At 44.9% G+C, this 26,224-nt stretch overlaps 1 protein-coding gene across 1 annotated transcript in view; it reads right to left on the bottom strand.

Annotated features, from left to right (window-relative positions):
- The window catches only part of galnt16 (UDP-N-acetyl-alpha-D-galactosamine:polypeptide N-acetylgalactosaminyltransferase 16), a 40,075-nt gene extending 21,521 nt beyond the window's left edge, over positions 1–18,554 (bottom strand). The window contains exons 1-5 of the mRNA XM_030392021.1: positions 18,109–18,554; positions 9,698–9,879; positions 8,812–8,910; positions 8,651–8,718; positions 1,637–1,702 (exon numbers count right to left, since the gene is read on the bottom strand). Coding sequence (XP_030247881.1) covers positions 1,637–1,702; positions 8,651–8,718; positions 8,812–8,910; positions 9,698–9,879; positions 18,109–18,309 — 616 coding nt within the window. The 5' untranslated portion in view covers positions 18,310–18,554. The remainder of the gene's footprint in view (positions 1–1,636; positions 1,703–8,650; positions 8,719–8,811; positions 8,911–9,697; positions 9,880–18,108) is intronic.
- Between the last annotated feature and the right edge of the window lie 7,670 nt (positions 18,555–26,224).

Genomic DNA, 26,224 nt, shown 5'->3' with positions numbered 1-26,224 from the left:
TGTCTTGAGAAGTTTACAGAGTACAGAGTCTATCCCTCAGTTCTTGTCTTTAACAACAAAAGCCTCCTTTGTGCCTGTTTGTTGTAACTGTGTGCACATTCAATGCTCGATGACCTCAGGCAGCAGAATAACAGGTTAACGGAGAGAAAGTCAACGTCGCCTGAAGGTGTGAAACCACAACGAGCTGCGAGAGTAAAAAGAGGCAGGTTCTCTCTTATGCATCCTTACGGTGATTATTGTACTTTTAAAAAACTTTTATATTCCCGTTTTTTTTAGCCTTACACAGGCGAACAAAAGGGATTTTGATTTAACTCGATGGTTTATTCTGTGTGGAGGATTTGGAGAGTCTTTCAAAGTAAACTCGAGCTGACGCCGGCTCCGGCTGTAGCTCGGATGCCAGTTGGGAACTGCTGGCCTAAATCCAATATGCTTGTGTTTTGTCAGCATGTGGTTCATAAGCCCAAACAAAGTCTTTGGTGTGCGGTGAGAGCAGCAACACGAGCAGCAACCTGAGTCAGAGGGATTACTGCGAGACATCCAAATAAATCAGCCTCATCGTTCGGGCTTTTAGTTTGGATCGAGTTTGTTGTTTTATGGGTCGAGGATTTCATCTAATTCAGGGATTAATTTAATCCAGATTCCTCGGACACAATGCTTTCTTTCTTTACATTTTGTGGTTTTTAATACAAGGATGAAATGGGATTTAAAAAAAAAAAAGGCACGTACGTTTCACTCTGTCGTGTTTGTGTGTGGATTTTTGGATCGGTCTCAGACCAGAATTAACCCCATTAACATTTGGTGCAAAATGGAAATACTTCTTTTAACATTGTGATACATTTCTTTGACATTTTTATTAAGTTATCAGGGAATAAAGCATCAATCATGATTAGAAAAATCAAGCGTATTTAGGTGAGTGAGAACTATTTGATGTGCATCCACATAAAATCTGAATTTAGTGGATTTAAATATGTTTTATCTGATATCGGACTGTACTGATTGAATGAAAGGGGACTGTTGGGCCTTGGAGAAAGTTTGTGCTCTACAGAATTCTGTTTTTAAATGTAGGTCTAATGCATTTCTTTGTCTGATGTAAACGTTTGAGTTGCCTCTGTGCTGTAATAAAAAACATTTCTTGCTTTATTTAAGATAATATCGCTGACAGTCACTCTTCCGTCGCATACAGCACCTTTAAACTATAACATTTCTGCATTAAAATGTCCATAAACGACTCCTCTGTTGTATATTTTGTTGAGCTGCGCACGTCCATTACCATAAATGTTCGCAACCATTTCCAAACCCAGAGAAATCTGTAAATTAGTCCGCGTTAACGATGCGTTTCATTTGGTCGCCTGTCGCTGTAACTTCCACCAGAGAGCCACTGAATGTGACTAAACATTATGTGAATAAAAACTTCACAACACAACCTCATCCCTGAACGTCTCTGCATGACTCATACTGATTTTTTTCATCAGCAGTGGTGGTTGTTTAACATCGCAGGCAACATCTCCCATGACCCAACGCTCCTTATGTCCTGATGTGTATTGTTGTGATTGAGACACCCTAGCAACAGAAATTACAAACTCTGCGTCGAAGGCCAGTTTAGTTTATCTCCCCCCTGCTGTTGCCCCACACTCACCCTCTCTCCGGCCGTTCCTCAGGCAGCGCACTTTGGGGATCTGAGCGAGCAGCTGGCAGTCCTCAGCTGGAGGAGGAGAGCAGAGGAGATGGGGTGTTATGGTGGAAGCAGAACACACATTGAGAAACACACCCCTCCTCACGCTCCGTCACTCGCCAACCCCCACAAAAACACACCGCACAAGAAGACAGCTACACACCCTCAGCGAAGGCCACTTACGCCTCAGCATGATATGACTCCAAACACATCACACTCAAACATTTCATCAGAGTCCTGCGGCTAATCAGAAACACATAAACACAAAGAGCATAAAGTGTCTGAGTTTCATTTCGCAGGATGATTTCATTCAAAGTCATGTTTCCCGTAAACAAACCCAGCGAGCAGCCCGTTCCCATCGTCCACTCCCTTTTCTTTCCGTGTGAGCAGTCGCTGCCGCTGACATTGTGCTGACACATACGCCTGGACATCATTACAAACAACATGCAAACACAGGTACACACACACAAACACACACTCGTGGTTTTTAGAGGATTAGCATTAGCAGCAGAGAGTGAGTATGATCTGGCTGAGGGGATTGTGGGTGGATCAGGCGGACCCCCTCCTCAGCCTGGCGCTGACAGAAACAAGCATGACGAGTTGTAATCCCGCTTGATTAAATTTGCTGTGTGTACAAACCTGTTTGTTTGCATTTAAGCTGTCGATTCACTGGGGACGTGTGTGTGTGTGTGTGTGTGTGTGTGTGTGTGTGCAGGCAGGAGTGTATTAATGCTTCACTGTTGCTCATAAGGAGGGGACAGCTGGTGTGTGTGTGTGTGTGGAGTGAAGAGGAGGGGGGCTTTAACCGCTCGGGGAAGATGAGCAGAAAGTCACAGATCACACCCACCGAGCAGATGTTGTGTACTTTTAGCCAGATTGTGTCCACGTGTGCGCGTGTGTGCGCTTGCGATGCATTATACAGTCACATGCACACAACTGCAAAGTGCGTGCCGCTTCGACCCACGTTCTGAATATGAAGTGTGTTCACGAAGGATTAATGACGCAATGAAGGGTGATTTTTTTAAATGCCAGACTACATTCGAAAAATGACAAATTTAAGGGATAACAGCAAAACAGTGTTACAGCATCCTCGTAAACATGAACAAACAAACACAGAGAATCATAAAATGTGTCCGCACAGCTCGTCCAAGTCTAAGGAAGCCCCAAGATCCAAAATTGATTCGAAAAGATGTTGTTTACACCTTTTAAAGCCGAGATCATCACTGCAGCAGCTTAGCTAAAAGTATTAGCGTGCAACCTGCAACTGCGTGTCGAGTTTGACACGTCGTTTCAATCGATTTGGGATCTCAGGGCTTCAGGAAGGATGAGCTGTCCGGAGCCATTTTGTCTCAAACAAGTCTCCAGCAACTTCAGTCAGCTGGTGCACCGACTTCAGACGAGTAACGCTTCAAGTTTAGCAGCTACAGTGGAGATATTCCGCTTGAAAAAGTGAGTTTGAATCAATTTTGGATCCCTGGAGCTTCTGGAAACTTTGTGGAGCCATTTTGTGTTTTGTTTTTTTGGCCCCCCCATTTACTTCAGTTGTTTCGGAGAATGCTGAAATTCACTTTTGCTGTCAATCCCCAGAAGTGTTTTGTTGACTATAAAACTTTCCATCAGCATGCGGGTGAGAAGAAAACGACAACGCGGGTGATAAAAACACATAAATCATTGCACAACTGAAATAAAAGAGCTTCTCCCAGCTGATGAAAACTAAAACAAACAACACATAACAGTAACAAACTTGAATTCATTTAACAAAAATGACGTTTAAATGTGCAAAATTGAAGATAATCATTAGTGAGCTGTCATCAGCTTCCTCCACACTGACTGCCAAAAGACGGTGAACGGCAGCTTATGGTATTTACGGAGGTTTATTTTCGTCCCAACACTAGTGGAGTCACATGCTGCCGTCTGGACTCACACTAAAGATCACTGTCCTTGATTGAGGACGGCGTCTTCATGATTCAGGAAAGCCTTAATAGGATTACACACAGGGTGGCTGACCGACACCCACCTCCTCCTCCTCCTCCTCCTCCTCCTCCGGCTCACACTCTCACTGCCTCACCTGACTACATGTATTAAAGGAGAACTTCGGTCGATTTAAACATGCAGCTTCATTGCTCAAGCTACCCTTGACTTGCCAGTACCGAAGACGCGAAAACATTTGGTCAAACCATTACAGAGCTCAGTGAACGGAGACTTAGCATTGAACGCTAACAGCATGGGGTCAGAACTTTATACTGTGTTTTAAGCGTCTTAACATGCTCCACATCTCACACCAAAAGTTATGCAACATCAGCAGACACCTTACAACACAGCACTGTAGCGTGTATGACTCAAAATTATTAAAAAAGTAGTTAAAACAGTGTGTTTGTGCAAGCAGCTACTTACTTGTTTGTTGACATCCGCGTCTTCCAGTAGCTAGACCAAACTAGTATATCCACCGATTGTGCACTTAACAGGCTTAACAGGCTATTGTAAGGCTCATGGCTCATGACAGGCTGTAACATGGACATGTACATTATGAACAGAAACACGAAAATGCTGGAATACCGTCTCCGCCAGTGAGGGAGTAAGCGCACGCTCGACGGATTGACTAGTTTGGTCTAGCTACCGGAAGATGCGGATGTCAACAAACAGGTAAGTAGCTGCTTGCACAAACACACTGTTTTAACTACTTTTTTATTCAGTTTGAGTCATACACGCTACAGTGCTGTGTGCTAAGGTGTCTGCTGATGTTGCATAACTTTTGGTGTGAGATGTCGAGCATGTTAAGACGCTTAAAACACAGTGTAAAGTTCTGACCCCATGCTGTTAGCGTTCAATGCTAAGTCTCCGTTCACGGAGCTCTGTAATGGCTGGACCAAATGTGTTTGCGTCTTCGGTACTGGCAAGTCAAGGGTAGCTTGAGCAATGAAGCTGCATGTTTAAATCGACCGAAGTTCTCCTTTAACTCCCTGACTTTAACATATTAATTCATTCAGCCATTTATTCTAGATGTTTCTATTTGAAAACGTGACATTATTGGAAAGAAATGTCCGGAGAAGCCTTGTGCCAAATGGGTTTTTTGTAATTTAGGTGAACTGGGTTTCTCAACACTTAAATGTAATTATTCCTGAACCAGAGGAAGAGTTATGCTGTCAAAGCGTTTGTCTGCTCTGACTGTTGTATTGCATCCAGATGGTAAAATCAGTGATTTACTGTAAATACAAGTCAGTAATTGTCGCCTGGCAACGAACAATGTCAGAGCAAATAAAACACGAGATCTTTGATTCTGGTTCTCACACCATATTTAGTTAATTTAATTCAAAATGAGACTTTAAAAAGTGATTTATAGAGCGTTTCATCTTGTAAAATGACATTTGTTAACAGTTGACAGTCGTGGGAAACACACGATCATACAATTCTTTACTTCTGCAGTTTGTCTCTCCATTTGTTTTTTACATATTCTGCGCTCCTCACCAGTCTCACCACCTTTGTTAGTCTTGCTGTTCCCAGTGATCTTTCCAGCTGACCAGCTCCTTCCCTGTTCCTAGAGTTTTTCCCCTCATTAATCTCACCTGTGTTTCTCCGACTCACCTCATCCCCTCATTAGCTTAGTTTGTTAAGTCCAGTCTTTAGTTAAGTCTTCATGGAGTTATCTGTTGCGTGTTTCCCTGTTCATCTTGTTTTATTTCCCTGCTCCTGCCGTTGTGTTAATCTGTTCCTGTCGTTGTGTGTTCCCTGTTTCCTGTTGTTTTATTTCCCTGTTCCTGTTGTCATGTTTATCTGCTCCTGTTGTTGTTTTATTTCCCTGTTCCTGTCATGCGTCCTTGTTCTTGTCGTTGTTTTTCCCTGTTCCTGCCATTTATCCTGAATAGATTTAATTTCCGTTGTACTGTCTCATGCATTTGGGTCCACCACATCTTCTCCAGCGTGACACCATGTGAGTTCTTTTACCTTCATTAATATATTGTTAGGTGTTTCTTACGTCTGAAAGACACATTTTGCCGATTGGCTTTGGAGGGCCTCAATCTCCAACGCTATCAACTTCAGCTTAAAAAATCCCAAAAAGAACATTTGGTTTTAGAGGACATTTGTAAATTGTATGACTAATTAAAGGGATATTCCGGCGTGACACCGAGTAAGACCCTTCCGACCACTAGCTTATGTAGTTCATCAAACATCTGCTAGCTTTGCCGGATTTCTACTGAAAAAACAACACAACTCACCACTCTCCTGCGGCAGCTTGCTCGTTGTGGGGAAGCCCTGACGAGTCGATTACCGAGAGCAGTAGAGTTCCGCAGCTCAAGGATGAAAATGTATGATTACTACTCCATGGAAATGCAATTAAAGATCATATGTGTCTTGCCTACCAGTTTATAACAGTTATTATCAAGAAATGACAGGGAAAAGAACGTAATTGAGCGTTTCTAACTGCACTCGGTAATCGACTCGTCAGGGCTTCCCCACAACGAGCAAGCTGCCGCAGGAGAGTGGTGAGTTGTGTTGTCTTTTCAGTAGAAATCCGGCAAAGCTAGCAGATGTTTGATGCCTCGAACTATGTGCTGGTACCCTATTTGTACTGTTGCTGGAGTTTGGTGCTGTTCTGAGCATTATTTGTGGCTTTTTGATGGTGGTTCCTTGGTTGGAGGCATAGACTGCGATATTGTTATCGTGCTGTCTTTTCTGAGGTTGCTACAACTACACAAGCTAGCGGTTCAGAAAACTTGATCTCTCAAGGGGGGTCTTACTCTGTGTGTTAGACCATGGATTAAATTTACAGCGGAATATCCCTTTAATTTGATTGTATAAAGAAACCATTAAAAAAAACTTTTTAGAGGAAAATGCTCTGCCTCCTGCCTTTAAACGGCAGATGAAACAGCACTTTTATTCGACTGATCCTTGGTGGGGATCACGTCTAATAAAACAGAATTAGGAAGGAGCAACACAGAGACCACAGTGAGAGCTGGAGGAAACAGAGTAGTCGGTTAATGGGAGGCTTAATGGTTCACAGGCAAGAACTTAAAAACCACAAACTGGAACCGGAGTTTGGGGTGTTTCGTTCCAAGTTCCACATGATAATTGATGCTGAAACATCCTGAAATCCAAAACAGGGACGAGAAACAAAACGGCTATGAGGGTTGTTTGTGAGCTCGGGGTGGCTGCAGGTAAACTGGCTGCAGAAAACAAGGCATTAGGAAGCTAATCGAGCTCCTGCTGCTCCCGCCGCTGAGACGCTACCGTTCAGATGTCTGGCCAGCTCTGACACCTCCGAGTGTGTGTTCGTGTGCGTGTGCGTGTGCGTGTCTGAGCACACAGTGAATGTAGGTCACTGTGCTGTTCCCACAGACAGAAGATGCATGTGGTGGTAATTACAGAAAGCGCTGTGGACAGTGTAAAGCATGAGCTCATGTAAGTCTTCTGCCTAATGCTGACAAAGGGGAATAATTACAACGGTGCGGTGATCCTTTAATTCCACAGCTACATAGAAGTATAACCCGGCACTTAGCGCTGCTATTAACCGATTTGTTTTTTTTAAATCTCAAGGTCAATTAGTCTTCTAACTCTCGGGTTTTGCCGTGGTTTGAAAGCAGCTGCTGCTCATTTTCTGCTGTTGTTTCGTCGTTAAAGCTGCAGCATCATTGATCAGTTACATAAAAAAAAAAAAAGCTGCGCAGATCCTCGGGATGCTCTCAGCTCCCGTTCTCTGAATCCTCTGTGATATCAGACGTCAGTGCGACGCGTCTTTCAAAGCCGCTCCCGTCTCCCGGCGTTATCCTCCGTCTACATTTTTGTCGTCATTTGGCTTTTCTCATTCGCGGCTGGAACATTTATTTGACATTTGCATCACACGTATCCACAGCAGACGACAGAGTGAAAGGAGCTCAACACCTGGCAGGAAGGGCCGCAGCCAGGATTTTTTTAGAAAGGGTTCAAATTGTCACATGTCGGAGAAACCATTTATTTTTTTTCTGGTGCACAAAGCAGAAAACAAAACAAAAGCCCTTCGGTTAAGGTCAGGGGAAAGATACTGCGGTATGTTTTGATCCACTTTAAAGGTTATACGTTCGGGAAAGATGGTTCAGTTGTATGTTAACAAATGTCTGGTGGCGTACGAGGACAATGTTATCGGATTCCACCGAGATTTTTCGGCTGAAGTCCGCGAAACAACAAAGGGGCTTTGATGGCTTCCGCGAAAAAAAAAACTGCGAGAGAAAGGCACTGCCAAGCATCGGATCCTGTTTCCAGACAGACTTTTCTTGACTCGTGGTGAGGCCACCCAGCAGCAGTCAACAACCACATCGCTGGGAATGGGAGACTAGAGAACGGAGAAGGGAGGGTTTTTCTTGATGAACGGAACAACTTAGGCAGATCCGTCCTGTAAAAATCGAGATGTCACAACTTGTCTTTTTTAATTTTACCTTCTGAGGCAGCTGGATTTCACAGTGAACCAGTTGGGTTCCTCTGAGGTAACCACCAGGCAGCTGAAGACAGCTGTCCGGTGGTTAAACGCTGGCTAAACGCTCCGCCATCTTCAACAACTACACGCTAACTCTGGCTGTCTGCGGCTTGGTGTTAGGCTTGTGTGTGAATCCTTGAAAATGTTCGCACTGCTCCTCCAGAGAGACTGAAAAATCAGGTCACCCTCAAGTGAACCTGGTCAGGAGCCTATTTTAAATCCGCCTGCTACACCGGCCTGCAACAAAGCGGCAGGAAATGAAGCTTCACCGCCTCGTTTCATTCTTTTTCTTTGCTTCTTGCGTTCACCCGTCTGTCCTTCTTGATCTCGGATCTCTGATGAAAACTACTCTCGCCTGATTTTACCACCGCAGCTTCAAACGACACTAAGAGGAGCGGTGAAGGTGAACCGAAATAGCCCGAAAATGAGCTGAAAGAAGCTAAAGCGCTGCGCAAAACTGGCGGAATGTGAGCCATAAAAACCAAAATCTTAATCGCAGCTTTCACCAACATGAACAAAGCTCACAAACTCACGGTCTGAGCTGAAGTCGTCTATCAAGATGATCTCTTGAATCAGAGACGGAGGACTTCGCATCAGGACGCTGAGGGTAAAAGAAAAAAAGAGAGAGATGGCGATCAGAAAAAAATAATAAGTGTTCCCGTCTTATCAATCCAGCTGCTTCCGATCTGGTTACCTTTTGATGGTGCGGAGGAGGGTGGAGCGAGCCTCATTGTGGAAGGTGATGATGATACTCGTGGAGGGAAGGTCTGTGTCATAATTCAGAGATGCACACCTACGGAGAGAAGAGGCAGCTTTAACTTATTTCTCTTTAGAGATCGCCCATGGGTGTTAAACGGCTTCAGACGTCTACGTGTCCACCCTTTGAACAGAAACATACCAGGCTGTTAGTGGGTTTTTGGGGGGGGTGGGGGGGTGGGCAGAAGTGATTTGCAGTGGTGCCCCGCGGAGTCGCCTCTGTATTGTTGCCGTAGTGACATGAAAATATCCGGTTGCCAGGCAACAATTGCACAGGTTTCTGACCCTCTGTTTTAATCTGGTACCTGTTGCTGGGAGCTTTGAGAACAAGTCCGAAGACATGCAGATGAAACATGACACACCAGTGGTTCTGTTGTCGTACACCAATTCAATCAGTTTGTTCACAGCAACAAGAATAACACAATGAGGTTTCAGCGGCATGTAAATTGATGACATATTGATACGTGTTGAATTCTACCGTATTAGAGTATTAAAAAATGTCAATCTTCTTCCTTTCTGTTTTCATTCCTTTAAGGGTGACTTTAACTGATTGAACTGGATAAAAGTTAAAAGCATAATATGTAATTTCTGCCACTTTTCTGCCAGATCATTCTTATTTTTTATGTATTTGAATATAATTTGTATGCACCTGTAAAGCACTTTGAGATGCCTTGTGTCTGAGTTGTGCTATACAAATAAACTTGCCTTAAACTATCTAGAAGTACACAGAGATCCACGTGCAGCTCTAACAGGATTAATCCTCGATCTGCTTGTGCAGATCAAGCAGACTGGCCGCACCTCGACTGAGGTTTAACCCTGCTCACCTGTAGTGTCGGGTGTCTCTGATGGCTCGCTCGCTGCCCAGCCGGTCGCTCTCCTGCAGGTTGAAGGCGTGGTCTCTGTACGGGTCGTCTCCCGGCTTCAGCTGCTTCCCGGCCAGGTAGGCCTTCTCATCGAGGCCGCCCAGGAGCTGGCTCTGCTGCTCGGCCCGCGGGGGCTGGGTCACCTGCAGAGGACACGACAAGGTGTGTCTTTACATCCTCACGACAGCCGAGAAGGAATAAAGGATTCGAATGCAAGTCGAAGAAAAGAATAAATGATTAAAAAGTGGAGAATGTTGAGGGATTTAAGTGACAAACGCAAATGCATCCGCTGTCAGTCACGTTAATCCACAGAGAGGTTGTTGTGTTGTCAACAAACACTCCACCGTGTCGCCGCCGTAACTTCTGTCAACAAACCGCTTTACTGCCACAGTTGTGATTACGGAAATGACTGCGTGCCGAATCCACCTGTCAGCCTCGTGAAGAAGAACGCCGGTCTGCAACAGTCTTGTTTTAATGTGTTTCTCAGAAAAACATTTTGTTGTTTACTTATTCTACTGTTGGATTTGAATGCATTTAATAAACCCTCAAGTGAAAAATAAGAGAAATCAACCAAAATCAGTGTCAGAACCAGCCTGAAGCCCAACAGGTCATAATAGATAAAGATTCATGGAAGCTTATAACCATGACTGCATAGAAAATGTTACCGGCAGAGAGTCGAGTGTTGTTGCTGATTGGATTTCTGTTCATCAACTCATTGATTGGTTGTAAATGGATTAACACGCGGCGCTTCTCTGCTTCTTTAGTGAACAAAGCTCTTTAATATTCACGCACACGCCTTGTTAACAATCTGGGGGTTCAGCGTTTTGCTCAAGGACACCTTGACATGTGGACGGGAGGAGCTGGGAAATAAAAAAAAAAAACAACAACCTTGACATGAATTGACAACTCTTTTCCATCGCTCCTGAGCCTCAGCAGCCAGGATTAAAGAGTGACAGCTCTCCTCTTATATTCAGGCGATGTCTGAAAAAAAAAAAAAAAAAGTCTAAAAAAAAAAATCAAGCGCAAGAACTGCTGCAACCCTGCTGCAACCCTGCTCCTCTGAGAATTAAAGTTACCCTCCTCTTTAAGCCGGGCTGAAAGAAGCAGTGAGAAAAAATAATTAAAATGTAAATGCTGCTTTCTTTATTCAGGTCAGCGTGTCAGTGTTAACACTGCAAAATGGGATGGGCAGCCATCAAATCAAAAATACACAGCATATAAAGCCGCGGTAATTAATGGGTTTCCCCCCGCGAGCAGCTCTAACGCTCCTGAGTGGGAGGTTTTAAACAGCCACTGAATACATGAAAGCAGATGAGAGAAGCCTTCATCAAAGAGAGTCAACAGGATGGAGGATGATGGTGGGACGGAGGGAGAAAAAAGGGGGAAATGAAAAGAGAGGATGAAGCTTTGTTCCGAGCTGCTTTATTAAAGGAAGGTGTAGCTGGTGGATTTAGAAAAAAAAAAAAAAGCTCCTGAGCAGGTTCAGGTGTGAGAGTGACCTCATTTCCAGTCTCTCAGGAGCAGGGAGCCTGAGAGTTTTCAAGGATCCCGCACACAAACATGTCCGCCGTGCACAGATAGACGCTGAGGCAGAGCTGAAAATGAACTTAATATCACCGCGTTACATTCGCAGACTAAAGCTGTTAAAGCTCTTAGCGGGAAGCTGCTGAACACAGCGGAGCATTTAGCTGCTATAGATAGTAAGATATTTCCCTCAGGAGGAGTTGGAGACCTAAAACAGATATAAAAGTGAGTGAATATGGAACTTTAAGGCATCAAATGCATCTCCGAATGAATGCTAATGTTTAAATAGCTGTTTGCTAACATGCTTATCATAACAATGTGATGAGGAAGTAAAGGAAAGATTGTTGTATCTCTGAATTTCCACTATTAATTGGACTTAAATCTTTCGATCGACAGCCCCATTTGGCTGAATATGAGTTTATATGCCCCTCCTGAAGCCTGCAACAGACAACGAGCGTCTGTGTAGAAAGGAGAACCCAAAAATGCATCTCTGAGCTCGTTAGCTACCGTTTCTCAATCGAGTGGAGGGAGGCACTCGAGAACAAGCCTAAAGTCATGAAAAAGCAAAGTCGTTCACAAAGAACTGCCAGTAGAAAAGTCAGTAACACATGTGCATTACTACAAATTGTTATAAAGAGCCCCATTTACAGAAATTCTGACTGCTGGAGAAGAAACTTCAAGTCGTTACCTTTCAAAAGAGACCAAAACCACGACCGCACTCCTGATGTTTCAAGAGCAGCTTTCAATTTACCTCGGGTATTGCAGTGATCGGCGTTCTAGGATAGTTTTACATAAATTCTCCCACGCAGAGCAAGTCCGCTTGTTACATGGAAAAAGACTGCGATAAAGCTCCAACATATGTTACCTGCACGGTGGGATAACAGACAAAGGACTCAGAGGAGATTTTCAAGAAACTTTACAGGCATAAATAACACACAAATATCCTGGAATTAAGGCTAAAAACTATGATTTCTTTTAGAGCAAAGATGCACAGATCTGCAGGATTTAAAGCCATGTTCACGATCATATCTGAACATTAACAATTGACATCTTTTTATAAGCATTCATGGGGATTATATTTATCTCTGCTGTTAATTTAAGCCGCTTCCTCTTTACTGACATGAGCCAAGAGCACAGAGATGAACCAGAGAGTCTTTTAAAACCATTGGCAGAGGGAGGAAACACAATGGAGTAAACAAAGTGAAGTGTTTTCTTCCGACATCTTCAATCCAAAATGCATCTGAGCCACTCACACCACCAATATCAGACGGCTGTCGTACGTAGTTGTGACGTCTTTCCAAAAGTATCATCGTGAGTAAATATTAAAAGCTACAAAAAATGGTGCTCTGGGGATATTAAGACACAAATAACGGAAGGCACTCAGAGGCCCCGGTCCACTGAATTAAATATGAAGCTCATCTGGAAGATGAAGACGTCCGCCTGCTCCGTCAGGCCCGAGACATAAAGACCGAACAAATCACATACGAGTCAGATCTGTCTGACTGGCTGCAGATGAAGCGCTGCCGGAGCTCTGAGGCTGACAGATGATGGGACGCGCAGATTATTGTGTCATGTAGTGCTGATGTGATGTGTTTGAGGCCTGTCTGCGAACATGTCACCCAGGCAAGAAACCACTTTGTTCTTCTGTCATTCCAACTAGGGAATCGACTGATATGGTGTCTTCACTGAGCTGATACCAATTACTAAGTAATCTAGGAGCACGATGACCTATATTTGGAATTCATACACATTTGCAGTAAAAAGAGAAATCTTGGTGGACAATTGAGTGAGATGCTTTACTTCAGTATTTCCATTTTCTGCTACTTTCTACATCCAATACTCGACGTTGATTTGATCATTTTAGTTACTTTGCAGAATCAGATTATCCAGTGTTGAAAAGCAATCATGCATCAGAGTCTTCAGCTATCTACCTTCATCCCATCATCACCACCACCACCAGTGTCTGGGCTCCATCAGGGGTGGTTTGCTATACTACTCACTGCTTCACCTTTCCTCTTTAATCATTGAGTCATTTGTAGAATATGGCCAGAATTCGAAGGTATACGGAGCAGCTTTTCAAGACCAACTGAGGTCAGCTGGACAACAGGGGGTAAAGTATGGAGGTGATTTACAGCAGCTCTGACCAAAACAGAGACTTCAGGGACAACAAGATGGCAGATGTGGACAGGAGAGAGACATCAGCAGCGGGTAAGAACACGTAGAGAAGGAATATTTCAGTATCTTACAAGGTGAATTGAGGATTTATACTGAAAAACCGAGACTGATGTCAAGATTGAATGAAGTGTGTTCGACGATAAGTTAAGGTAGTCATGCTTGTCTTAATTCGGTTTCTAGACATTTTGTGAGTTTATTTGTTCATTTATGTCTTTCAGCGGATACTACGGGGGCCATCAGCGCGTCCTGTCTCACGTAAAATCTCCTCTTGCACCGCAAAATGAGATTTTACGCGAGACAAGGCGGGCTGGGTGTAGCTGGTTAGCATGCTAACTTCAGTGACATCTCTGCAACACAGCAATAGACGTCTTGTGCGTCACAAACGGGACGAATCAAAGACTTTATATCTCTCATCCAATGTGGACATGGCAATAAAAATATTATTTATTGTCTAATCCATCCATGTAAAGTGCTTTTACCTTCTGGAGTGTGTTCACATTTTTCACATTGCTGCTTTAACTTATGAACAATCTCTTTCATGAGTGTTTCTGCTTCTTAAACTAATGGACAAAAACACCTAATAAACATGATAAATAAACAATAAATTAAAACTGAGTTAAACGGGAGCTCACTAAATGACAAAAAGGGACGATGTGTATGAAAGTTACTGGATTGTTCCACACTGGTGGAGGTTTACTGTAATAACTTCACGCTTTGTGTTTATTACTGTAATGGAAAATGTAGCTAATCCTCGTTCAGACGAGATTGTTAACGCCGCACTGAGCTCAGTTCTGCTGTGAAATGTTTATATGATCACGTGTCAAATAAAAAAAAAAAAAAAACAGAAAATTGCTGCTGGATTAGTCAGGAAAAGAAAAAAGTACCGAAGAGTTTAAAGACTGAGGAGTTAATCCAGCAGATGATCTGAGGACACGTACTGAAAAATTACTGACGGATAACATGTTTTTAGATGTTTCTGTTCTGGAAGAATCAGATCGTGTGCGTAAAAAAATCATGTAAGGACAAACTGACAAACTGTGTCCAGATGTTTACAGCATGTCCACTGCTGATGTCGAGGCCGAGACAACAGATGTGCAGCATAGAAAGACACTAATGATAACTGTGAACACACGCACACACACACACACGCTGTAGTAAGAGGCTGAAAAGTGGTGCTGGGAAATTGGACCACTCAATAGAGGAAATGAAGGGGGGGGGAAAAAAACGTGGAGCCAGTGCAAGCAGATTTCACAGATGATGTCATTAGTGAATCAAATGCTGCTAATGAATGGGCTCAGGGGGGAAGAAAGAGGGAGAGAGGGGAGACAAGGAGGAGGGAGGGAGGGAGGGAGAGAGGGAGGTAAGGACTTGGAGAAAGCATGGAAGGAAAAAAGGAAGAGAGAAGGAAGGGAGGGACAACACTGTAAAAGACAGAAAGGACTAAATAATGAACTAATAATGAAATAAGAGGGCAGGACAGATGGAAAGATTTGCAAAAGACTGGTGAAAAGAAAGGGTGATACTGTGAAGAAAGAAAATGAAATGGTAGAAATGACAGACTGAGGATAAAATAAAGACATTTAGAATGGAAGAGGAAAAGAGGGAAGGAGGGAGGAAAGACGAGAGAGAAAAGGGACAGACAGAAGGAAAGGGAAAAGAACAGAATAAGAGAGAAGGGTGGAACGAAAAGGACGAAGGATGAAAGGAAGGCAAGACAGGAAAGACAGGAGAAAAAGGAAAGGAACAACCGCAATGATAGAAAGAACCGACAGAATGAAGATGAATGAAGGAGGGAAGGAAGGAAGGACCGAAGGTTTAAGAAAGATGGACAGGAAAAAAGAAATGGGGGGAGGAATGACAGAAGAAAGATGACAGAATGAGGGAAGGACAAAATGATGAAAGTAATAAGGATGGACGGAAGGCAAGAGAAGGGAAGAAAGACAGAAGAGAGAAAAGTAGGAGGAAATAAGAAGAACATGAAGGAGGGAAGGAAGAAAGAATGGCAGGGAATGGAGAGGAAGTAAAGAAAGAAAGAAAGAAAGAAAGAAAGAAAGCCTGCTGTTGTTGGACCGGTGGACTGTTGGCAGCCGGTGGGCGGCGGGTCAGATTACCAGAACAAACGAGAGAGGAAATCTCAGTTTGGTGACGAAGGTGAACGACCTGCTGAACAAACTAAAGATTACAAAACAGAAGAAAAAACCTCCTCTAGGAAAAATCCCAACATCGACTTTGCTGTTCAAAGAGCAGCTGATTAGATTCATCTATTTGTGGCTCGCCAACAGTTCACCTCGAAACACGAATCCATCAGCCAATCGAACGCGCAGGTTATTCAAAAGTGCCTCCACGTTTGTTTCTTCTTGATCGTCAACATATTCTTGAGCTGCGATCAAACACCGATGCAGACCACAGCTTCCTCTTTTTCATATTCACCACGAGAAGGAGGAGGAGGAGGAGGAGGAGGAGGAGGAGGCCTGCGAGCACGAATGCCACAACAGCTCCACCGTTTGGCATCTGCCCTTGCATTATTAAATCTTGCGAACAGCGCTTTAATGAATCTGCCGCCGCCGGAGTGAGACATCTTGACATGTTGGCACACATCCTCGACCACAGCTGAGACTATTTTATTGCTCTAGTAAATAGTGAAGGAGGCTCCTGTGTGCTGTATTTCCTCAACAACAGTCCCTGTCTCCACTGCGAGATACAGATTCACTTGATATGTCTGTTAGCTCGGCGGGGAAGAGGTAGACGCAGCTTCCGCAGAGGAGTGATTCATCTTCTCGGCCTCAAAAATCTCATATTCATCGATATTTAATTGGAGTTCGACTTCACTTTTACAGTCAATGAAATTCTCAGTGGTGCAGATTTTTTTTAATCAGGCTGAAAAGTTCGGCGGTGTCAAAAGTGAAAAATAAGTTGGGTTTGTTTGAGAGCTGAAATGGAGGCTGGTTTGTTGGTTGGTTTGTTGGCAGCATTGAACAAAAACTACTGAACATAACTCTGCAAGGTTGCAGCAAAACTTAGAGGAAGGATGTGTCCCCGCCCAGAAAAGACCACATTCACTTTTGGTGCAGATCCGTGCAGATTGTTACTCACTTTCTTTAACATTGTGAGAGTGTGTTTTTCAACATTTGTGTTAATTTCTCCTGGAATAATGCACAGAAATTCATTCTGATGGTGCATTCAGGTGGCCAAACATGAGAAATGCCAAATATATGCTTCCTGCATGTGAGAATTTGATGTTTTATTTGTCAAAAATGACAGAAAACGTATCAAATATCTAAATTTAAGAGTAAAACAATATTTCTGAACCACTTCACTTTCACATGTTATTTACTAAAATCAATTAATTAATCATTTGATGAGTTTTTCAAGAAAAAGCTGCTTAAAATTCACTGCTTTCGTTAATAAATTGACAAACAAGACATCTGAAGGCATCACCTCAGACTCGGAGCCCCTGTGACGACATTTTCATGAATAAAATATTCAGATTAAAAGATAAAACAAATAAGAATTCATCGCTTTCTGTCAAAACTGTTCAAAACGAACCTGAACCTTTGACTTGTGACACTTTAAAAAGGTGTTTTGACTATTTTCTGACATTTAATAGACAAAACTATAAATGGATTCATCAAGAATATAATCAGCTGATTGATCGATGATGAAAATGACTAGTTACAGCTTTAAGGCTCCAACTGACTGATGGTTATTCTGTTAATGCAGTCATTTTAATCATTAAGTCAAGAAAAAATCTACATCTTCATATTGTTTGTACGACCAGATATCCAAAACTCAAACATACCCACTTTACAATGACACAAATGACAGCAAATCTGCACATTTGAGAAGATGGAACCACAGAAAAATCAAACATTTTGCCTGATAAAGACTTAAACAGCTGTTCGTTAAACATCTGCAGCACACGGATCCTACACCTCTTCCCCACAAGCTACAGGTCCAGTATTTCTTTACACTCTATGCATCAGAAAACCCAGCAGCCAAGTGGACCTGCTCTCCTAACATGAGCTGGCATGGACCCAGTCCCAGCCCCAGCATGCTCTGTTCTGCTCAGACGGCGTCTATAAGCTGTGGCACCACCACACCTACAGGAGCAGTGTTTACCAAAGCTTATTCTCATGACTGCTCCTCCTGCGACAACAGGCGGACCTGACCTGACTGAAACAGGCAGATAATGACACACTCGGTGTCCTGTCCGTGGAATCCAAGACAGGTCTCAGCAATAACGTGGTTTACGAGGCGTTTGCGCACGGCGCACAGGACTTATGGAAAGCCTCTTACGTGTGCCTGAGGTTCCCTCTGGCTCGGGGAAGGCACGGAAAGGCAGGAAAACACCGACAGACAAACATGAGCGGCGGGCTGCTGATCCTGCAGCCTGGAGAACGATTATGGCACAGCTGCACGGGAGGAGAGTGGAGGTGGATGCGATGAAGCCAATGCAACATATTCCTGCAGTGAAACCCAGCTGTGCATCATCACCAACACCTCCACCAACCATCCCCATCACCTCAGGTTTATCTCACACACATGCACATCAACATGCAGCACACACTCTCCTGCAGCTCGGCGCCTCCAGCGACAGCGCCGTGCGCAGCGCCGCGCCGCGCCGCTCTCCTCTCCCCTTTCTCTTTCTCCCCCCTTCAGCCGCGCTCACTCACTATCAGCGGGATGGTCCTGTCGTCCCGGTGGATCTCCAGCCGACCGGACACCACCTTTTGCCCATGGCCCCTGCCGCGGGTCTGCGACGCCGACGATGAAGGCGACGACTGGGGCTTGTTGTCCTGCCACAGGTAATAAAACGTCCCCAGGATCCACGCAACGGTGAGAATCGCGATGGCGTTGGCCCGTATCCTGCGCATGGTGAGCCCATAAGGAGGGCTCCGGAGGCGAGCCCGGCTGGTTCAGGTCCGTCCTCGACAGAAGGTGCAGCCTCCCCCGCCGGTGATGGGTTGAGTCGCAGGCAGGCAGGCAGGCAGGCAGGCAGCCTCTATCTCTCCTCGAACTGGCTCCTCTCTCTCTGCCGGAGCGCTGCCTCTCTGCTGGGATTTGCGCACTGGCAGAGCCACGGTCCTAGCGCCGCGTCATATCATTCCCCTGCACACAAACACCGCACACACAAGTACACACGCACACACACACACACACACACACTGCGCACATACACATCATCCATCCACACTGGCTACAATGAGGAGGAGGATGTCCAATCTGCATCCAGCAGCTGAGGTCCTGGGTTGAGCCACATATGTGTGCAGATCAGGAGGAGGAGGAGATAGATAGATAGATAGATAGATAGATAGATAGATAGATAGATAGATAGATAGATTCAAAGTTGCTTTTTTTTTAATCTATATTTATGTGTGATGTATTGTTTTTATTTAAGGGTCTGTTCTTGAGTATTCATGCAGATAATTAGCATTTTATTTTCCCGGTGTGTTTCTGAGGTTCTTGCTTCCACCTCATTACAGCTGAAGTGAAGAACATTTAATCTGTGGCGCTGAAAGTTTTCAAAGATTCGGCTGCATTATTACATTTCAACAATCTGAAGTCCTCAGAGACTTTTCCCCCCTCGGTGTGAAGTGAAGTAGTCTCAAGGAAAACAGAAATTAGAACCAGAGCAAATTAACCTAAAAACAACCTGCACGGCTCAAGGCGACAATGAGATTTGTGCAGAATCAAAATAAAAATCTGCACCTTTTACTGCAACGTATTTATCCTCCCTGCATAAGAAGACTCATTATGCTGAACCATGCATTCTAAATTATACATTTAAATTAAGAGCCTGCGGCTCACAAAGAGCAAATTAAGCGATGCAGCTGAATTGATCACAACGGGGAGAGAGGGAGAGAGAGAGAGAAAAAGAGAGACGAGGAGCCTTTTGCAGTCTTTGAACAGCAGAATCATAAATATTCAACTCCTCCTGAGTTAAATCTGGAGTTGCACAGATGACCCTCTGCTACTATGACTTATTCAGAGAGGGAATAAATCAGAGGCGTAAGAAAAAATGTCAGAATACATTAGACCGAGAGGACCCCTCTCTCCCAAAATCCATAACGGCCTTTAAACGGCTGCACAGACCAGCAAGAGAAATCAGAGCAGAGCAATAACACCCCAAAGGCATAACAGAGCCGAGGAGGCCGCATTTTTTTCATCTTATTCCTTCTCTGCTAGAAGAAACATAAAAAAAAAACAGCCCACAGTATGAGCTCATCCAACCCCACCTAACAGCAGCATACTGTGTGTGTGTGGGTGTGTGAGTGTTAGTGTGTGTGTGTGTGTGTGAGGCATCCACACAGCTGGGCAGACCACCACAAACATCAGGAATTGAGAATGCCAAGTTTTTCCCAAACATAAGCATTGAAGAAATCTGATCCAGGGTCAGCAGGGGGGGGGGAGAACAAAATCAATAAATGAGGAGAAAATCTCCATCTGCAGCTGCAAACTGATGTGTCCGACGCATTTGGAGTCATTTTCTCACGAGCCGAGGCCACTTTAGTTCATTTTGATGTCACGTTTGCTCTCACTTTGTGGTTTTCCCTGCATTTTAAACAGAAAGCCTGAGAGCGAGGGGTTTCAGAGAATGCATTATGGGAATTGTAGGATCTGGATGCTTTGACGTACCGTGACCGCCACGACTGTAAACGCTCTGTGGAAATCAGAGAGCGCTCCACGCTGCAGGCTGAGGTCTATCCACTGTGTCTGCTGTCTCTCTGAAGCTGTGCACTCGGAGGTTAATCTCATTATACATGTAAGCCGCTATTCCCTCTCCTCCATCCCGTCATGGAGAGACCCGTCGGCCCACGGGATCTGGCCCGCATCCAGCTCGTGTATGGAAAGGGGAAGGTCACGGGGGTCAGAGCCACATCTGGCTCAGGGCTGGGAGATATTTGTATTCATGCGTATGGACAGGGACGCGCCGCGGCTGTCACTGTTATCTCTGGGAAAGACAGTGACGCCCCAAAGCAGGGATGGAAAAAAAAAAAAAACCTCTGCATATTTCAGACAAGGAGATGGATGAAAAGCACACAGCCGTCATAGCGAGGCGTTGGTACTGGCAGCTCTGTGGGGAATACTGCACACTCACAGCCTCTGGACCTGGCAAGCCGGCCATTAACTGGCTCGGTTCTGTCAAGATTACTGGGAGCGGAGAGGAAGCGAGGGGGCTGCGTTTCCAGCGGGGTCGGTCGACCACTCGTGTCAACAGTCCCTCTCTCAAGACTCACGGAAAGACAAAGCTCCACATTCCCATGTCGGCGGTGAAGGAAAAAAAAGAGGGAAAGATGGGAGACTTGAATGTACTGGGTGGGAACTGGGACTAAAAATGTTGGACAGTTATAACTCGTGTTCAATAAAAAAAAAAAAAAAAAACATACTAAAAAGGATCAACAGACTAATCAGAGCAAGCTGGAGAAACAGAATGAAAAGATTATTGTTTTCTCCTCAAAGAAATTAACATATTCAGCAGAAATGTACTGAACAAAAGGGTTCTGGTTTAATAAGTAACCCCAAATTGTGCTTTTGTTACTGTTAAAGCTAGGGTTGGTACGTCGTTTTAGCAGTTCTTGTGTGTTAAATCGGTAGAAAACAGCAATCGAGGCAACTTGACTGCTACCTTCCCACATGTGCATCTCATTGCATACGATCGTAGTTTTCCGCAAGGCTCGCCAACGTTATTAGCAACCTGGTGACACAAGAGTTGCAGAGAAATTGCAGTGAAAATGTCCCAATGCTAACACAATAGCTCGACGGGGGGGAGAACTAACTATAGGCATGTCCGTTGATCACGTTCATTGAGACGTTGAGGCAGTTGGATACGGTTAGCATGAAGCAAACAGCCCCCGAGCCAAGCTAGTCCAGATAGCATGAAGCAAACAGCCCCCGAGCCAAGCTAGTCCAGATAGCATGAAGCAAACAGCCCCCGAGCCAAGCTAGTCCAGTTAGCACGAAGCAAACAACCCCCGAGCCAAGCTAGTCCAGTTAGCACGAAGCAAACAGCCCCCGAGCCAAGCTAGTCCAGTTAGCACGAAGCAAACAGCCCCCGAGCCAAGCTAGCCCAGTTAGCACAAAGCAAACAGCCTCAGCGATAAGGAGTAGCTGTTGCACCGGTCAGTCTTCTTGGACCGACTCATATTCATGCATGTTATTTTGCCGTTGACTGTGACATTTAACAGACTTATTATGCATATATTAGACTGAAAAAAAGCCAAGATTGCTTGTTGAGTGTTGCAAACTAGCTGCTTACACGTCTCCCAGCTCTCGCTCTTGCCGCTTTCTAAAATCTCACCAACTCCGGCTTTCGTCAATCGTTTTCTGCTGCTTTATAGATTAGAAATTACAAGATGAGATCAAGATAAGGCATTTTGCCTCGAATCTCATATCGGTGGTTGGCGCCAGATGAACGTCTGATTTTATTGTCTCCGAGGGGTTGAAAGGAGGAGAGAGATCAGAGAGATCAGAGAAGTAAGATGGTAGATTTCTGTTTTCGTGTGTGTGAGCGTGTGTTTTCTGCAGACTCTCCCACGGACCATCACCAGCCCTTTTTAGTTCCGCCGAGAATCACTTCTGGCATTTCAGACAAGTATGCCAAAATGGTGATTCAGAAAAAGCGGACAAAGACACACAGACGTCCCGGTATCCACACATCTCACACACACACACACACACACAAACTGTACACAAAACACACAAGAATTCGTTTTCTAGCTTCCAGGAGAAACGACACACCGAGGTCTCAGTCTGCATGTTTGCACACACATCTTCAGAAAGATGAGAAGAAAAACACACAGGGAATCTTAGTGTAGATGCACACACACACACACACACACACACAATCCCGTAAGCCTCTATGGAATTCCACAATGATAATAGTGGAGAGTCAGCCAATCGCCTCTCGGCTGTAACCGGCGATTGTCGAGCCCTGTACGACATACAAGTTCATGCTTGTGTGTGTTGCGTGTGTGTGCGTGTTGTGCCAACATGGATTGTCAGAGAGCCGACACACACACACACACACACACACACACACACACAGTCGAGAAGGAATTTATCTGAGCTTCTGTCCTGATGTGGAGGGGGAAGGAGCGCAGGTCTTTCCCATGAGGCTCCGCTGCAGACCAGAGGGGGGACCGTTGACAATGAGCAGCTTTAGTGAGTCGACTCTGGGTCACTTAAGTCTTTTTACATCGGACCATGTTCCACATTTAAAGTCACACACCGGCCTTTGAGCGTGAAAGCGCTCCCTGCAGACTTTGAGAGGTGGCTGTAAAACTTTGGTAGTTCCCTCACTCACAGGGGCTGCAGACTTCAGCGAGGGTTCAACGAGGAGAAGTTCCCACAGCGGGAGAGAAAAACCTCCACAGAAACTCACAACTTGTCTTGTAGTGAAACCCACTTTTCGGCCGTCGGTCTGCAAACACTCATCTTTGTCTCAGCTATGATAGATTTGATCCCTGTGTGACCAAAATCTGCCCCATAGCCTCGATGCTGTCAGTCTTTTGCGTAGCTGTGCTTGAAATGACTTAATAAAACCTAATATCTTCTACCCTGTCCAGTTTCCAGCATATAAAAGTAAAATAGCGCAAAATGCACGCAGGAAAAGTTGAACCACGTCGCTCGCAGCTGTTTTTTTCTCAGACCGGCTTCTCTCTGGAAGCTACTGTACCGAGCTATCCCATAAATAAGCACGGTAACTGTTTTCTTAATCAGTCAAGTTGTGTGAGCAGCTTACAGCTTTTTTCCAAGTGATGTCTGGTGGAACAAAGCATCATCTGTGGGTTTGTTTTATAAAAGTCATACCAGGAGGGTGGAGCAGCAGGATGCAGAACTTTGTGAGCAGGAAAAGTACACCGATATATGTGCGCTCACATCCTGTGTCCTGGTTTAAATCACTCACACGCACAAAACCATGAACAAATATTAGCAACCATAAAAGGGATCCTGCTACGATTTGCATGTGTTTGTTAGGATGAAGAGAACAAAAGCTAATAGCCCGCGTTATCAGGTGGATAATAGATGTCAGAGGTGGCGACACGTCCACCGCCAGACTGCCCGGAGGCGAGCCGACAGGGAGCCACCGAAGAACCGTGTTGTCACAAAGGCACACGGGGGATTAGGAGGAAATAAAAGAGGCAGCTGCAGTCTTTACACACACACACACACACACGCACACACCTTCCAAACGCACTTCATAACCAAACACAGGGACGCTCGTCCAGATAAGATCAAAAACAGATGCTCGCGAAGACATTTCTCATAATCGGATGACAAATAGAGAAAATAGACTCCAGGGGGAAAAAAACAATCCTTTTCAGAGCTCTTACTTTCTATGAATTAGTATTAATGCCCAACTTCAAGCCCCCTGCTGTGGCTTAGCAGGCATTCCAGCTGTCAGTGCGTGTTTGTACCTTATAGTAAGTCTGGGATTTTTATAAGCCACAGTCAGCAAAGTGTAGGTTCAGCGAAAAGTAAAAAAGGTTTTCCGCAATCCTCAAACTGTGAACATGAGTGTGCAGGCTGCAGAGCAGCAGGGTGCAGGGTTCATGGAAAACAGAAAGAATAAGACAAAGAGTCTTCAGTGATGTTAGCAGCTATCTAAATGCAGCGTGTAGGCCGCAGTAGGCACAGTCGTAAACATACGTAGGCCTGTATATGTCGCGTGAAAGCTCTCCGTGTGCTCACTGTAGAGGACGGAGGAGTCTCTCGTAATAAAAAACCTTCCTTACAGCTGCTTCCCACTCCCTCCTCGACGCTTTCTCTCGAGGAAGCCTTCAAAGTATGAGAAAAGTCAAAAAGCGTGCTCATGTTTGTGCGTCAGGAGCGGATTTTGTGCCAATCCATCGAGTAGGACCATATGTTGAGATAGTGAACGCTTGTACGTCATGGTGCTCCAGAAGAAAAGTCAAAGTATGATTGTTCCTGTTCCCGCTCTGGTCCACGCAGATGGCCGCCCACCACTGGGTCCGGTTCTGCTCCGAGGTGCTGGCTCATGGAGGAAATGTTGGGTCACTGTAGATAAAAGAATCAAGGAGTTTGATTCAGAAAGTGTCATGAGACGGCTTTTGTTGTGAACCGGCGCCACACAAATAAAGATTGATTGACTGTCGAGGTGTTTCAGTCGGGGAAAACAAAAACCCACTGACGTTGGATAGATGGAAGTCTCAGCGCCTGAAATCGCTTATCGCATCGTCACTGCCGTCATTATTTGCTCGTGAAGTCCTCGTTAAAAACCTTGAGGAGGTACAGGATTCTCTCCCCCGCCAGCTCAAAGCCAAGGTGGGCCGGGTTAATCTGGGCAAAAACTCCTGCCGGCCTCACAGCTTCCAACTGGAACATCTTTTCCATTCACACACTGGTGAACCATTCCAAGACATTACAGCATGGCAGTAAAACACACACACACACACACACACACACACACACACTGAGAAAAGAGAGCTACAATGATTTGGAGCGGGATGAATTATTCAGTGCTTCTCTCAGCCTCATGGACACTGCTTTTTCAAAGTCACAGGGGACGTTGGTACGATCGTGCCGGAGCTCTCCATATGCTCCAGCGACGGGCCGATCAGCCGAGCACATTCTGCCGGTCCGAGCCGAGTTCTCAGAACCTGTCTCCCTGCCCAGACGAGGAGTCAGCAGAGATCCATCCGAGGCCCCGGTGCAGAGAGCGGCTGGCAGACTCCACTTGTGAGGTTGGGTGACTAAATGCGTTGCCGAGCACTCGGGCTGTTGTGATTCTGTTACTCCAGCTGGCTCGGCTCTAGTCTAGGAAGTCCATTAGCGGGACGAGTAACAGTGCGGGTATTCTCCAGCGCCTCAGAGCCGGGGATAATGGGCCTATCTGGGATGAGAGATGAGTGATGCTGACTGTCCACGAATAGATATGGCCGCCCTTCTTCATTTATGGGAACAGGGAGAGGAAGGGCCTGAATGTATAACATCAGGTAACATCTTAGAAAACAATATCTTTAATAGGCTCCTGATTCAGTCTGCATATGTGCACAGGCTCCAAAGATACCTGTCAGGTGTATTTTATACTGATGCAACAGAAATACATTTAAAGGGATATTCCGGTGTAAATTTAATCCATGGTCTAACACACAGTGAAACTGTGTTAGACTCCCTCTCGAGAGATCAAGTTAGCAGATCGCTAATTTACGGCGTTTTATCAACCTCAGAAACGACCGCACGACAACAATACACTGCAGTAAATGGATCCAAATATAAACCAAAAAGCCACAAATAATGCTCTTCATACTTGCACTTCAGCCACAGTACAAATAGGGTCTCAGCACATAGTCCGGGGCATCTAACCTCCGCTAGCTTAGCTGGATTTCTACTGAAAAGCTGACTAAATTTACCTCTCTTCTGCAGAGGCTTCCTGTTGACGGGAAGTCCTGACGAGTCGATTACCGAGTGCAGTAGAGTTCCACGGCTCATGGATGAAAATGTGTGATTATGACTCCATGGAAAAGCAATCAAAGTTCATATGTGTCTTACCTGCCAGTTTATAACAGTTATTATCGAGAGCGGACAGGGAAAAGAACGGAATTGAGCATTTCTAACCGCACTCGGTAATCGTCGCGTCGGGACTTCCCCGACCCGGAAGCTGATGGAGGAGAGTTGAAATCTGTTTTTAGCTTCACAATAGTCATCCAGCTAAGCTAGCGGAGGTTAGATGCCCCGGACTATGTGCTGAGACCCTATTTGTACTGTTGCTGAAGTTTGGTGCTGTTCTGAGCATTATTTGTGGCTTTTTGGTGGCGGTTTATATTT

The sequence above is a fragment of the Sparus aurata genome, chromosome 16 (genome assembly GCF_900880675.1).
Source record: "Sparus aurata chromosome 16, fSpaAur1.1, whole genome shotgun sequence".
NCBI lineage: Eukaryota > Metazoa > Chordata > Actinopteri > Spariformes > Sparidae > Sparus > Sparus aurata.
Note: the sequence above shows the minus strand (reverse complement) of the source record. Positions and strands in the feature narration are given on the sequence as shown.